This window comes from Hyperoodon ampullatus (assembly GCF_949752795.1).
Source record: "Hyperoodon ampullatus genome assembly, chromosome: 6".
NCBI lineage: Eukaryota > Metazoa > Chordata > Mammalia > Artiodactyla > Ziphiidae > Hyperoodon > Hyperoodon ampullatus.
In genome coordinates this window covers 109,187,356-109,203,577 of record NC_136919.1, presented here as the reverse complement: position 1 = coordinate 109,203,577, position 16,222 = coordinate 109,187,356, and the positions used below count along the sequence as shown (strand labels likewise).

At 44.4% G+C, this 16,222-nt stretch overlaps 1 protein-coding gene across 1 annotated transcript in view; it reads right to left on the bottom strand.

Moving 5' to 3' along the window:
* SHC3 (SHC adaptor protein 3) overlaps positions 1 to 16,222 on the bottom strand; it is a gene marked incomplete at both ends in the record, with an annotated part of 148,143 nt that overhangs the window by 41,599 nt on the left and 90,322 nt on the right. Inside the window, 2 exons of the mRNA XM_079706246.1 lie at positions 5,872 to 5,998; positions 15,925 to 15,976. Of these exons, the coding sequence (XP_079562372.1) occupies positions 5,872 to 5,998; positions 15,925 to 15,976 (179 nt within the window). The remainder of the gene's footprint in view (positions 1 to 5,871; positions 5,999 to 15,924; positions 15,977 to 16,222) is intronic.

Below are 16,222 nucleotides of genomic sequence, written 5' to 3'. Positions count from 1 at the left end.
TCATACAGAGTGAAGTAAGTCAGAAAGAGAAAGACAAATACCGTATGCTAACACATATATATGGAATTTAAGAAAAAAAAATGTCATGAAGAACCTAGGGGTAAGACAGGAATAAAGACACAGACCTACTTGAGAATGGACTTGAGGATATGGGGAGGGGGAAGGGTAAGCTGTGACAAAGCGAGAGAGTGGCATGGACATATATACACTATCAAACGTAAAATAGATAGCTAGTGGGAAGCAGCCGCATAGCACAGGGAGATCAGCTCGGTGCTTTGTGACCACCTAGAGGGTTGGGATAGGGAGGGAGACGCAAGAGGGAAGAGATATGGGAACATATGTATATGTATAACTGATTCACTTTGTTATAAAGCAGAAACTAGCACACCATTGTAAAGCAATTATACTCCAATAAAGATGTAAAAAAAATCAACTAATGTAATATGTCATACCAGTAGAATAAAAACAAATACCAAATACTCATCTCAGTAGACACAGAAAAACCATTTGACAAAATCCAACAGTTTTCTACGATAAAAACCCTCAAAAAACTTGGAATAGAAGGGCATTTTCTCAACCTGCAAAAGGATCTATGGAAAGACCACAGCTAAGAAAACAATTAATGTGAAAGTCTGAATGCTTTCCTCCTAAAATTAGGAACATGACAAGGTTGTCCTGTCTTTCCACCTCTATTCATTGTACTAGAGATTCTAGCCAGGACAATTAGATAATAAAAAGAAATAAAAGAATTCAGATTAGGAAGTAAGAAGTAATAAAACTATATTTATTTGCACAGGACATGATCTTGTATATAAAAAATACTAAGGAATACACACACACACACACACACAAATGATTAGAACTAATAAATGAATTCTGTAAGTTTGCAGGATACATAATGAACATTCAAAAATCAATTGTATTTTTATACATTAACAATGAAAAAATAAAATTAACAAGCAATTCCTTTTATTATAGTATCAAAAAGAATAAAAGGTTTATCTTTTTGGTAGTAAAAATTATCAAAGCAAGTGCAAGACTTGTACAATGAAAATTACAAAACACTGTTGAAAGAAATTAAAGAAACTCTAAATAAATGGAAAGACATCCTGTGTTCAGTGATTGGAAGACTAAATATTGTTAAGATGGAAGTACTCCTCAAATTGGTCTATGGATTCAAGACAATCTCTATAAACATCCCAAGTGCTCTTTTGTAAAAGTAGACAAGCTATGCTAAAATTTATTTGAAATTGCAAGGGGCCCAGAATAGTGAATACAATCTTAACAAAGAAGAATGTAGTTGGAGGACTTATATTTCCTGAATTCAAACTAACTATAAAGCTATACTATTCAAGGCTATGTGGTACTGGCATAAGGACAGACATATAAATCAATGGAATAGAATTAAGAGTCCATAAATAAACCCATACATTTATGGTCAATTGATTTCAACATGGATGCCCAGACAATTCAATGTGTGAAATACTCTTTTCAACAAATGGTGCTGTGACAACGGGATAGCCATTTGTGAAAGAATGAAGTTGGGCCCTTACCTCACACCATATACAAAAATTAAGTCAACTGGATTAAAGGCCTGAAAATAAGAGCTAAAACTTAGAAGAAAACATAGATGTAAACCTTCATGACCTTGGATTAGGCAATGGTTTCTTACATATGACACCAAAAACAAAAGCAACCAAAGAAAAAATAAGTACATTAATTGGACTTCATCAAAATTAAAAACTATTGTGCTTCAAAGGACATTATCAAAAAAATGTGAAGACAACACAAAAAATAGGAGAAAATATTTGCTAATCATATACCTGAAAAGAGACTTATATCTACAATATATAAAGAACTTCTTTACAAGTCAACAATAAAAAGACAAATAACTCAATCTTAAAAATGAGCTAAGGATTTGAGCAGAACTTTCTCCAAAGAAGATATACAAATAGCCAATAAGCACATGAAAGGATGCTTGACATCATTAGTCAACAAGAAAATGCAAATCAAAACCACAATCAGAGACCACTTTGTACTCACTAGGATAGCTAAAATCAAAATGATGGACAGTAACAAATGTCGGTGAAATTGGAACTTTCATACATTGCTGGTGAAAATATGAAATGGTACAGCCACTTTGGAAAACAGTTTGGTAGTTTCTCAAAATTTTAGCATAGAGTTCCCATATGACTGAGCAATTCAGCTCCTAGTTATATACCCAAGAGTATTGAAACATCTGTCCACACAGGAACTTGTACACATCTTCATAGCAGCGTTATTCATAAGAACTAAAAGGTGAAAATAACCCAATGTCCATAAACTGATGAATGAATAAACAAAAGGTAACATATGCATACAAAGGAATATTATTCAGCCTTAAAAAAAATGCCATACTGATACATGCTACTATATGGATTTACCTTGAAAACATTCCAATAAGTGAAAGAAGTCAGGCACATATTATATGATAACATTTATATAAAATGTCCAGAATTGACAAATCAATAAAGACAGAAAGTAGAGTAGTGGTTGTCTGGGGAAAGGGGGTTGGAAAATGGGGAGTAACTGCTAATGAGTATGAGGTTTCTTTCTGGGGTGATGAAAAATGCTCTGGAATTAGATAGTGGTGATGATTGTACTTGTGCTATCTTTGACAATACTAAATACCACAGAACTGTATATTTTTAAAGGGTAATTTTATCATAAATAAACTATATATCAATTAAAAATAATAATAAATGGAGCTTTGGCTACATTTGAATTCTTTTTCATTGTCTTCTCTGGTTTTGTGTTGAAAATAACCTTGGATTTCTGCAAGAAAAATCAGAGGAAAAAATCTTCTAAGGAAAATCATACCATACCAAAAAACCCATTCATTTAAAAGTATTGTTTTTTATTTCCAGTTGGAGATGGGCGATGAATCCAGATCACAGAGTCTCTCCCCCAGTGATTAATACAATGAACAAAAAATAATTCACGAATAAGTAAAGCCATCCACTCACTAGCAGCAAGAGAAGAAGGAAAGAGGAAGTCATGTGCCACCAACATGAAACTTTGAGATGCTGGGGCAGCTTGCTGGGACCTAATGCGGCCCCACTCACTCCACGCTCCCCTGTCCCCAGCTCTACACCGAGGAATGTGGACAAACAAGCGGACTGTGACAATTCTCATACCTCCAGCTCATGCCCAATTTGAAGAGAAATGGCCTGAGCAAGTGAGCAGAAAACCCAAGGAGAACTGCTCACAAATAGAACCTCCTGTTTTGCTGGCCCCTGGGAAATCTAGAAGGAAAATGGGCCAGTGCCCTAAACAGTCCAGGCTCCCCATAACAGGGCAGGGAGGGGAAGAGGGACATGGCAGCTGGAAGCAAAGTGCATTCTCTCATGGCCCAGGATGTCCCCAGCTGGGACGGAAGGTGGTGCATTCCCACCTGCTCCCTGGATCTCAGACCTGCTCAGTGGACACAACAAGCAGCTTGTCAGACAAGATGAGACTGACGTCAGGGAACACAGGTCCCCTTGTTCCTGCTCTGCTTTAGAAATATTATACCATTACTTGCATATTGGGTTGAAAGTTTTCTCGGTAGATAAGATCTCTCTACTTCATTCTCTTTCCGCAAAACTTCTTCAAACTTTATTATATAGAAACATATACAGGACTTCACACCTTAAGTTTGTTCCTGGAGAAGGATGGTAGTTCAATTAACTCCCCCCACTCATTTTTTGACATATTATTTTAATAGGATTTATTTGACTTCTTTGCAACATTTCAAAAGTACAGAAAAGCCTAAATTAATATAAAAGCCACCTACACATCCACCACTGAGATTAAACAAGTGTGAACATTTTGCTATATTTGATACCTTTTTTTTAAAGAAATAAAACTTGTCAAACTTGCTTTGGATGAAAAAATACGTGATATTAACTGTAAAATGCTAATGGTAGAATCTAGACAGTGGGTATACAGGTGTTACCTGAAAATTCTTTTTGTATATTGGAACACGGTTGTTATAAAATGTTAGGGAGGAAATACACTTAACAAAATCAGTTAAAGCCCACCCATGTCCCTGTTATCCTAAGACGTCCTCGAGTTGGTATGTAATATTCTTGCATGTTTTTATACTCTTTATACACATGCACTTATCCATAAACTATATATACAATTGTTTATGTGTTTTTTAAATTTCCATAGATGGTTCATATCCTTTTACACTCCATTTAAAGTATTTGAGATTAATTCTGGTAATACACATATACTGATGAATTCTGTTTAATGACTATGTCCCATGATAATATAAAATTTAGAACTTTTTGTTCACCCACTCTCCTGCCAAGGGCTATCGGGTCCCCTCCACTTTCTAACTCTTTTTTCACACAACTTGTATGAGTTTGCAGAAGTCTTTATCAACCAGGAAAAAATGGGGCCTTCACAGGCACCTCCAGAATGAATGTCTTAACAGAAATTTTCCAGTGGATGAAGGAAATAAAAATTAAAAGTCTCTTTCAAGAAAGGTGAAGGGCTTCCCTGGTGGCGCAGTGGTTGAGAATCTGCCTGCTAATTCAGGGGACACGGGTTCGAGCCCTGGTCTGGGAGGATCCCACATGCCGCAGAGCAACTGGGCCCGTGAGCCACAACTACTGAGCCTGCACGTCTGGAGCCTGTGCTCCACAACAAGAGAGGCCGCGATAGTAAGAGGCCCGCGCACCGCGATGAAGAGTGGCCCCCGCTTGCCACAACTAGAGAAAACCCTCACACAGAAACGAAGATCCAACACAGCCAAAAATAAATAAATAAACAAATGTGGGGTTTAAAAAAAAAAACAAAAACAGGAGAAAAAGTGGGTTAATAGCTAAATACTATTTCAAAATTACCAAATCATACCTCATTTCTAGCATGAAATAGTAAAGCAAAGTTTAAAAAAAAAAAAAAAGAAAGGTGAAGACTTCAGAGAGATGAAAGGAGGCTTCATAATAATGAAGGTAGAGGTAGGCACTGCCTTCACAACTAAGTCCTGGAATGTGGCTGCAGAAGTTGGAAAAAACATAAAAAGTAAATTCAGGAGAAATAAAATTTTATTGACAGCGAATGCACCATTGTAATAGGCTTTCAATAGGACAGGTGACTGAATAACCAACATGCCCCATATTATTTTTTTTTAATGCTGCATGGAATATTCTTATGTCCTAAGGAAACTCAAGGATAGACTCTGAACATTTTTTATAATAAACTAAACATCTCACAATTCCTGTTTACATTTACTATTTCAGTTAACACTTAAAATACTGCCAAGCCACTATTATTCTTATTTTACAGAGAAAACTGCTGAGACCCAGACTGGTTAAAGAACTTGCCCAGGGCCACACAGGCCATCAAGTCTGAAAGCTATGAAAGCCAATAAAGCAGAATCAATGCTCGTCATTCCAAGTGGAGCGCCTCACGAAGGGAGCCTCTGAATCAGGACTTTGGCTAACCCTGAGGACAAGGACAATGGGACAGGTAGAACCTGTGGTGACACCGACCCAAGGAAGCAACATATGGAAACATCACGTGTTTGCAGAGGAAACAGAACAAAAACATATTACAATTTTTTTTTTGTAACCTTGGCTACTGTCACTATAGTTTCAAGAAAATGTTTTTCTAAACATTGGGACCATCGCCCATATGTCGGCTTCCATCTGTCAGTTTCCTGAGCCATGGCCCAGCACCAGCCAGGTGTCTCTGGGCCCAGGAAGCCCTGGGATTAACTGTGTCTGTTCAGAGCACTCCTCGGGGAGGTGGTTTTGTGGTTTCCTCCTTTTAAGTGTTTTTAAGAGGAAAGATCAGAAAATGCAGAGAGGCCACTGCAAACGGTGTCACAGCACTACTCACCGGTCGTGAAGAGCAGGGATCTTGGAAGGACACTGCAAATATTGCTTAAACCGGAGCTCAAAGGCTTGTCCGATGGAGCCGATGACCTCCTGGGCCAGCCCGTCACAACATTCCAGAATGTGACAAGCTGTAGGAGCAAGGGACACAGGCTCATTAGAGACAGACACTGGAGCTACCCAGGCTCCTCCTTCCTGAGGGTGAAAGCCCGCAGCCTAGGGAAGAAGAGAGGGACAAGGAGGTGCCTTTCATGACATGTCCTGTCATCTCTGCGTGCAGCTGAATCCCTGAGAGCCCCCAGCGGTAACGTTTCACCGCAGAGATCCATTTCTTAATAGCCTATTCTCTCCCAAAGTAAAGGTTCTATTTGTAAGTACGTTTTAACATTTTAAAGTTCAACTTGATTGCTCTTCTATTGCTTTGGAGTCTATAAAATATCAACTCAGAACTTAGTAGGGAAACAGGGTTTGGAAGGAAACCTTAACAAGACAAAGAACCTGATAGTAACAAGAAATGAATCCCTTTAAGACCCTGTGAGGCGTAACAAATGGACTTAAACCGGCTCTTATTGAATGAATCCTGAGGTATCCGATGGACTTAGAGCAAGCTGTTTGCTTACTTCCTAGTTGGAGTAAAGTGTCACCACCAGACGTGGCAACTCAAAGCAATAAGATCAACAACCTTGTAAGATGAGTTTAAAGGGATATTAATTAACCACTATGACCATTCCACCACATGCCACCTGCACCTACACTGGACGAGACTGGATATTCATGCCAGTTCTCAGAAAAGGGGTGTTGGCAGCCAGACGAGGGCCCCTCAGAGACCTGGAGCAACCCCTAACCCCTTTGGGGTGCCCGCTGTCTTGGTGGCCAGGCTGTGGTGTAATCCATGCAAAACCTTTGGAGAAAAGAGGATTGAGTGGGGGAAGGCACCAAAGAAGGTCCCATCTCTGCTCTACAAGGAAGTAGAATGTCTTCTCCCCAGACATACGTCCATGGCATCCCACAGAAGAGTCCCAGCCCCTTCACATTGTCCCGTGACCAGCGTGACATGCTCTGTTACTAACGGGATAAAAGCATCTCCCTGGAGAAAATGACAGATGCATGTGTCACACTCCATCTTTCTCTTGCCACCAGTTAGGATACAATTGTGTTTCAAGGAGGTTCCTCCAGGAGCACAGTGGGTGCCCAGCAGTGAGAAGAGGCATTGCTACAGGGGTTGCCATTCCCCAGCAGTGATTAGGGAGCTGCAGAAGCATCCCTCTGCTGCAGGAGAAGCGAGCACAGAAAGAGGACTCATTAAGGTGGGAACTGCGAGGGAAGGAACAGAGACATCACCACCTCCACAGTTTGGCCGCTCTTCCATCACGATGCCGCCTTCTACACGCACAAAGACATCCAGGCACCACAGAGCTCACCCTGATGGAGGCTGCTAGGGTGGGGGCCTCAGGCTTCTTCTCTCCCCAGGCTCGAGGAGGGAGCATGCTCCTGAGGACACAGGGACAAGCATTTCTTGGGAAGAGCAAGTGTAACCGGATTGCTGCTTCAGACTGCAATGCAATCCCTTGGATACATTAGCCCTATCTCAGATATGGCCAAGGGATTTGTCCAAGGAGACAGGTGTCCTGGCTGTACCTTATTATTGAGCATTGATATTGTTTTATGTTATTATTGATATTAGTATTTATTATCAACCCGATTAGGCACAAAGCAAGGCCATATTAAGCAGCTGTTGGAGTCATGGGGTTGTTCGTTAACGGATAGCAGTGGAGGTGTCTTTCCAGCCAATAAGGAAGCAGGAGTCTAAGACAGAGTGAGAGAAAGACACCTGGCTCCCCCACCTGCCCTGTGTTTCCAGCCACACCTGCCCCCTTCACGCAGCATCAGCACCAGCCAAGAAAACTGGCTGGCCAGTACTTCGGAGAAACAGAATAAAAACTGGGGACGGGCCAAGAAAGTGAAGCTTATTTTTCTTTTAAGGAGAAAAGCAGTGCCCTAGCCTTAGTGAATGAAGAGCAAGGTTTCTGCAGAGGGGGCCATATGATCAATCCACACGGCCCCGTCATCTTCTACACACTAGAGAGCACGAGGTTGGAAGTGAGTCTTCTTTAAATCAGGTCCTGGGACATTGGGAAGATGCAGGGCTCTGGGTGGAAGCACCCTCACTCGGTGAGGGTGGAGCCCTGGCATCTGGTCTAGATACCAGAGGGTGACAGGAACTGCAGATGCAGAATTAAAGCACGACTGCAGGCTCTGGGGCCTGGCTCATTCCTCGGTGGACCGTGAAAACGTCATCTGTTGGCTAGGTCTGAGGATCCTTCCATAGAATGGCCCCTCTGTGTTCCAGAAACCCACTCCAAATCCAGATCTAACCCTGAGCTGACAGTCTCTCTGGACCTGTATTTTCTCTGACTGTTGCAACAGTCCTTAGCTAAAAGCCACTGTCTTCTAACCTCACCTGTGTGACTCAGCGTGTGTGAGGAGTGATGAGGTTCTCGCCACAGGTAATCATCAGGGCTGCTTGTTTTACATACCATGAGGAAAGGATGGATGGAGGTGTCATTCATGAGCAAGAAGGAGAAGAACTGGATGAGAGGCAGGTACAGAGTGGTGGGGCCCAGAATCAAGACTCAGAATGATGTTGTAAAACCTAAAACATGGCCCAAAACAAACATAGGAGCAGCAAAATGGGGTCATTCCTCATTCTATCCCTTCTGAAGGGGACGGGCTCTTTGGCAGTGGTGCAGTAGTGGGGGGGGGTCTCCAGGGTGGAGGTGGGGGGTGCTTGTCTGCCCATGGTGGTCTCACTCTCTGACCAATAAGCAAGGCTGATGTCGCTTTCCAGGAAAGCCAGCTCAGACCCCACAGCAGCCAGCTCAGCCCTGACACTAGTGAGGGGACTTCATCAGGCCTCACCACAAAGGCCACTCCCCACCTGGGATGAGCCACTTGAGAGCAGGATGTGCTGCGGCCCTTGTAATCATGCCAGATAGAACTGGGGCACAGCGTCTTTCCTCACACAGCAGCCTCCTAATGGGTCAACCACACATCTTCCCCGCACAGTAGACACTGGCAGGTCCGAAGTCCCTCCGCAAGTTTCCCAATGGCTCCAAATAAGTCCAGAGGCCAGTGGCTGCACCTGTTCATCGGTGTTCAAGACTGCCCTGGCCATCTGACTTATAAATGGACTGCAGGCCAACTGGGGCCTCCATTCATCTGAGCTAGCTCTCTGAGCCCTGCCTGGGATGGCTGCTCCGTTAGTCAGCACAGGCAAGTGATGCCACCATAACAAACAGCCCCAGCATCTTAGTGACTGAAAACAATCCCATTCTCACTTGTTCATTTCTGGGCAACTCTCCAGGTGGTGACGCCGTGAACCAAGCTGCTTTGATCTTTCAATCCTGAATTTCAACACAAGGCCTGCTCCCAAGCCAGGGAAGAAAGAGACAGCAGGGCCTTGCACCAGCACTAACTGCCTCATCCATTCTGCTCTCACACAGAACTGTCGCCTGGCTCCTCCTCCACCCAGGAGAGGCTGGTAGTACAGTCTCCTGGGAGCTTGGAAGGAGTGAGGTCAGGACATCAGTGAGCACTAGCAATGCCTATCACAGGCACCAAACACCTAAAAAGGCTTTACTTCTCTTTTTTTTTTTTTTTAACAGTACGTGGGCCTCTCACTGTTGTGGCCTCTCCCATTGCGGAGCACAGACTCCGGACGCGCAGGCTCAGCGGCCATGGCTCACGGGCCCAGCCGCTCCGCGGCATGTGGGATCTTCCTGGATCGGGGCATGAACCCGTGTCCCCTGCATTGGCAGGCGGACTCTCAACCACTGCGCCACGGGGGAAGCCCTCAAGGCTTTACTTCTGTAAATAAGAAATTGTCAAGATTTTCTCATGCTTACTAGTGAAGAACTCTCTACTATACTGAGCATGTGTCCCAAATATGCATCTACTTATTTATAAATTATGAACATATATTCCTGTGTTAATATAATAGTATGTATATTATAAAAATATCTTTTAAAAGATGTTAAAAATAATACAATAAAGATAAAATAAAGTTCAAGATGTCTTGTTGGCCGTGAAAGCATCACACTGTCATTTATTATCTCAAATCAAGATAAATACTTTGGGTGAGGTTCATCATAATGATGATGGATAGAAATTCATCCTTCCATCTTTGAAATATTTTTCTTTATCATTTTGAGTCTGGAGGGGTTGATTCCTTATCTTAGCTGATTAGATTATTGTTGGGTTTTTGTTTTTATTTTATTTTTTTTGCTTTGTAAAAGTAAGACCCCACTTCCCCACCCCCTCTGTGGTCAGGAGCAGCTGACATACAGAAAGGGTGTCACTGGCTCACTGCACCCTTTACGTATGAATATGGGGTAATACCCGCTCTGTCTCAGATCAGTGACTATAGACAGAGGCTCCAGCATGTGTTTCCCACCACAGTCGCTGCTTCCACACCCTGTGGGATGGGCCACCCCACCTCAGTGGGCATTGTTTTCATGGGGCGACTCTGCAAGTATGAGCAGAAAACCTCTCAGGATCTGTGCTGCTCTTTTAAGAAGTCATGACCCCTCCCACCCACACCCACACCAACCCAACTCATACTTCACAGCCATCTGGCCTCCACAAGGCAGCCCAGCCCTTGAAAGGGTCCCATCTCAGACTGTCCCACTGTCCTCTTATCTAGACTCACGGACTCTCCAAGAGTTCAAATTCATAGCCAAGTTCTCTACCAACTGGTAACTGACATAGGGAACCTCGGAGACACCTGGAGTCATTACCTAATCAGAAAAAAATCCTACCAAACAATGACTGCTGTCTCTTCCTCTTAGTGGGCTGATAACTCTCACCCCTTAAAAGGAACACTGAACACCAGTGAATTCTTACCAGAGAACTGGAGACTCCAAACTCAAGCATAGTTTTCAGCCAACCCTAGTCTGTTCACGTCATATATCCACATGTTCCTCATTGTTCCCAATTTTTTTGATCTGAGACAGGTAAGAACTCCAAGATTCAGCTCCCATGCTCTTAATTAAGAGTTGTTTAATATCTGTCCTAGCCCCAGAGTGGAAAACTAAAACTTATGAGGAGATAATGTTGCACCCATCAGACTGGCAGGGATTTAAAAGTCTGAAAATTCCAAGTGTTGAACAAGAGCTGAAGCCAAGGAGCCCTCCTGTGCCACTTGTGGAATTATAAAGTGAAATAACCATTTTTAAAAAACTGAAGATGTCCCAGAACACAGTGATTTGTCCCAGAGGTATAAACCCTAAGAAAATTCTTGCACATGAGCACAAGGCAAATGTACAAAATATTTACTGCAGACTTCACTCAATAGACACTTATGGAGCACCAGCTCTGTACCAGGCTCTGCCCCAGGATCTCCAGATACAGCAAGTAACAAAACCGATTCCTGCTCTCACTGACCTTACAGTCTAGAAGGTGGACACTGAAAATAAAGAAGGAAAAATATACCATTAGAATGGGTTGAATGGTGCCCCCCCCAGTAGCCAAAGCCCTGTCTACATCCTGACCCCCTGAACTTGTGAAAATGAGTCTTTACAGATGTAATTAAGGACTCAAAATGAGATCATTCTGGATTAGGGTGGGCCCTAAATCCAATGACAAGTGTCTTATAAGGGTCAGAAGAGGAGGTGACAAAGACACAGAGGAGGAGGTGATGTGAAGATGGAGGCCAAGACTAGAGTGATGCAGCTACAAGCCAAGGACTCCTGGAGCCAACAGACGCTGGAAGAAGCAGGAAGCCTTCCCCCCTGGAACGTTTGGAGGGAGCACGGCCCTGCTGACACCTTGATTTCAGACCCTTAGCCTCCAGAATTGTGAGAGAGCAAACTTTTGTTGTCTTGAGCCACAAAGTTTGTAGTAATTTGTTACAGCAGTCACAGAAAACTAATACAACCATAAAGACCATAATGTGAAATAAAGGGGGTGATGAGAATGATGTTGTAGGGTGACATGTAAGATGACCAGGGAAAGCCATGTAGGAGGTGGCATCGCAGAAGAAGCCTGAAGGAAGTCAGGAAGTGAGCCATGGGAAGGTCTAGTTGAAGAATGTTGCAGGCATAGGGCTCAACAGGTGCAAAGGCCCTGAGGCAGGTGCTTGCTTGACATGTTCAAGGAAGAGCCAGAAGATCTGTGGAGCTGGAGTGGAGGTGAGGGGAGATCACAGGAAACAAGATAGGGGATAGAGCAGGAGTGAGCTCACATCGTGATGAGTGAGACAAGCAGATACTTTGTGGTGGAAGGAAAGACTTAGCTCTGTGGGTTGTCAAGGTGAGGGGGCTAGGAGGCTTCTGAGCAGAGATGTGCAGCAGGCTGGTAACTACACAAGTCTGACTTTCAGCCAGAAGCCTGAGCTACACAGGAACATTCACAGTCTTTGGCACAGGGTATTTAGAGCCCAGGGACTGGCTTGTTTATTTAAAAAAAAAAAAAAAAACACACACACACCAAAAAATGGCTGACGAAAGCCAGATATGGGAAACAACCTAATCATTCACTCACAGGAAAATTAACCTCCCACCACAGTGTTATGAGATGGAATTTAACCTCCTGGCTTAAAAAAATAAATCATTGCTTTCACCTATTATACAGAAGAGGTTTTACTCCTAGGGGAAAGAAAAGCCAGAGAAGGTTCTGTATTATTTAAGGAGTTCATACTCTTTAAGTTTCTCCCAGAAAGTCACCTCCTGCGGCCTACAACTGTCTGAGGCCAGAGAAACCCTAAATTCAGTGTTGAAATGACCGTGAGCTAGTAGAGAAGCCTGGAGAAGGAAGCGCAGCCATGTGAGGCAGGGTCCATGGGGGGCTTCCCTCTCAAGCCCAATCACCACGTTTCCCCCTTATTCAGGAAATCCTGGGGAAAGGGCAGCAGGATGTGTTAGAAGCTATACTGGCTGAACACTCAGGCCTCTCTACCATCAGGTCAGCACCATAGGATATGACTTTCCAGGCAAGTTCAGGAGTTCCAGAAGGCACCTGAACAGGGATGCTACTGTGGTTATAAATTATAGGAATTACATGCCACCTGCAGACAGCCATATGTCTAATTAGGACATTAATTTTTATGTACTTTTGTGACCCAAATAGTCCATTTTGAACCAATAGACATTAGGTTTCAGGGAATGGCAGTCCTTGGGTAGTAATATAAATTCCAATGTGAAAAGAAAATGGTATATTAGGATCCAGCAAAGCCTGATTTGTTGGGCGTTTTATCCTACATATATCAGTAGTCACCTTCCAGGTCTCCTGTCAGCCCTGCCTTTCAGCTCTAAGGTGCCAACCTCATGAAACTTCACTCATTTGCCATCTCTATCCCCTCAGGATGGTGGTGGTTACCATAGAGCTTAATGACATGGGTCAGAGATCCTTTGCCCTTCCACCAGATTAATTATATAAGCCATGGATTCTTGATACTAGAGAGAAAAATATAATTTTTTTCTCACTGTAAATACTGCTAGATTACCCAAACACACACACCAGAATGTATAAGCAGGAATCAGTGTGGAAAGGACAAATAATAACGGTGAGGGACTTTGACCCATCTCTGCAGGATTTTGACAGAAGACTTTCTGGGCTCCAAATGTGCCTCGAGTAGCCTGCCTGCCTTGAGTAGCTCTGCCTGCCTTGAGTAGCTCTGCCTGCAGTCAGGGAACCACAATGGGGTCAGCACATCCACTGGGGCCTCTGCGTGGGGAGTTGGATATTTAAGAGTCCAAATAAGAACATTCACTCCCAGAATTTCTTGCTAATCTGACTCCTGCATGGCAGAGGCCATTCTTATTCAATTAAACTCTCTTCCCAGCCTAGGGCAGGAGGAAAGAGAAGAGAGCAGCCGGGGGAGCCCTCCCCCAGCTCCTTGCGGAAGGAGGCAACGGTGGGTGGACACATAACGGTGGGTGGACACATATCGGATGGAGGCAAAGCGTGCTCTGACATACTGTTCATGGCCAGATCTATGACTCCCCTACCTTCCCACACTGCCTCCCAGGAGGCTGGGGCTGCCTGTGTTCGTGCGGGAACAGAGATGTGATAGATAAGGAAGCCTGCAAATTCCTGTCGGAGGGCAGGTCTGGTTCCCCTCCCCTGAATCTGAGCTGCCTGGGACAGCTTTGACTAGTCAACTATGACAGAGATGAAGCGGTGCCTGGTCTTTGGCATCCACTTTGGCATCATGGAGCCCAGAGTTGCTATGTGGGAAGTCCTACTGCCCTGATTCAGGGGCCACTTGGAGGGACCCTGAGACTCCTTGCAGAGGGAGAAGGACCCTGCTGGCTTTGGCTTCTTGTCCTCCCTGCCAAGGTCCAAGGCGTGGAAGTGAAGTCAGCTTGGACCCTCTAGACCAGGCCAGCCACCAGCCAAAGACCACCCAATACCCCATTGATGCCACAGAGAGCAGAAGAATTGGCCAACTGAGCCCTGCCTGGACACTTGATACTTCATCATATCAAAAGATATTTTTAAATGATGGCTGTTAGGCCATTAAGATTTGTTACAGGCAACAGATAACTGGAAGGAGGGAGTGATCCTCCCCTATCAAGCATCTCAAAGGACCCCTATGCTGCTGGTGCCCCCAAAGCACCAGCAACAGCTCAGAGGTCTGGCGTTTGTCTTCACACCAGCACTGCATGAGGGTCCCAAAGGGAGCTGGTCCAGCAACCACGGAGCACATGGAGTGGATCCTGATTTCCAAGACTTTGAAAAGGTACTGTGGACAGAAGGTGCTGCTGCTGGTTTGCAGCCGTAAAACAAGGTATCAGCTTGTATGCTTCCACGGCCCTAAGTCAAATTGCACAGGGTTAAACTCCTTCAGGGTCTGGACCTAGAGCCTGATTTCTCAGCCCTGGCTGTACATGGGAATCATCTGGAGAGCTTTTAAAAAATACAGTTGCCTGGGCACCCCTCTCTGAGGCCTGAACATTGAGTTTTTTTAAAGCTCCCCAGGTGATTCTGAAGTATAGTTCATTTTCAGAACCATTGACCTAGGAGCCATTAAGGGTGTGAAAAAAAAAGTCTAGGGTTACTTGAAGTTAACTTAGAACAAACAAAAATAAAGGAAGAACTTCAACAAGTGTTAACTCTGGGATGAGTGCAGCCTGCCACCTCCCCCTCCCCCAAGGTTGGTGGGAAAACTGAATGCTAAAATCTCATCTATGGTGAAATTTTAAAAGAAGAAGAGTATATATATGTATATGGACAGATATAAAACTTCTGCAAAGCCAACTAGGAAATCTTAACAATGGGTACCTGGGGTAGAGGGTGGGAGGAGGTGGGAAAGCAATGGGTGGTAGAGGGAAGTGCCATTTGTAGTGTTACAAACCCCACAGGTGACCTCCGTCAGTGAGTTCTAAATTGGAGTTGTGCAGCACCCGGTGGCTGCTCGGGATTCAAGGGTAGCGTCCCCTAATCAGCCCACCTGCCCAAGCTTGTTAACATTGGAGTGGGGACCCTTTGGTTTTGTAAATGATGAAAGAAATGGGGTGGTGGGTATGGAGGGAGGGTCTAGGAATAAAGGTTCCATGAAGATGGGAAGTACTTGGATGTTTCAAATCCCCTACGCAGCCTGTGTCTGAGGCCCTAGCACCTTTGGGCAGCACCTGAGCTTGGACACTGGCTTCCAGGGCCATGCAGAGCAGCATGAGGCTTCTCGGGGAGACTTCGTTGGCAGTGGATGCACAAGGAGCTGTAGCTGGTCAGGAGGCCAGCGGTTTGCGAAGTCTTCAGGTGTAACTGAGGGCACCTTCGGAGTATGAGTGGGAGCTGCCGTGTGCAGGTCAGGTGTACCAAGCTCTAGCCATCTGGATACAGGTGTGTGTTTAAAGCTCCCAGACATCCAGCATCTCCTAACCCAGCCAGGTGTGCCGCCACGCTTCACTGCCTGCAAACCTCAATTATTGCTAACAGTACCATATGACACTGTTAGTTTGGAGGAAGAGGGCTGAGATCATGAGGACCATCTGGTATCCATTGTTAAGCCTGGCTGCTCATGAGTGAGAGATGACGAAAGTCACACATGGCTTACCTCTGCGATTAACAGGGTCCTTAGCTACGTAGGCAACGTAGTCTGTTGTATCCTGTGAAAGAAAAATGAGATGTCACATCACTAATCACAGGTGAAGACAGGACAGCAGACACATCATGCATACAGCAGCTCAGTCATCAAGAGTAGCCCTGCTGACAGCCCAGCATTTCTCAGACTGTACAGTGGGCAGGAATCACCGGGGATCTTGTGAAATGCAGATTCTGACTCCGCAGGCCAGGAGCTGGGCCCGAGGTTCTGCATCTGCAGACTGGCTCTCACGAGACACGGATGCGGCTTC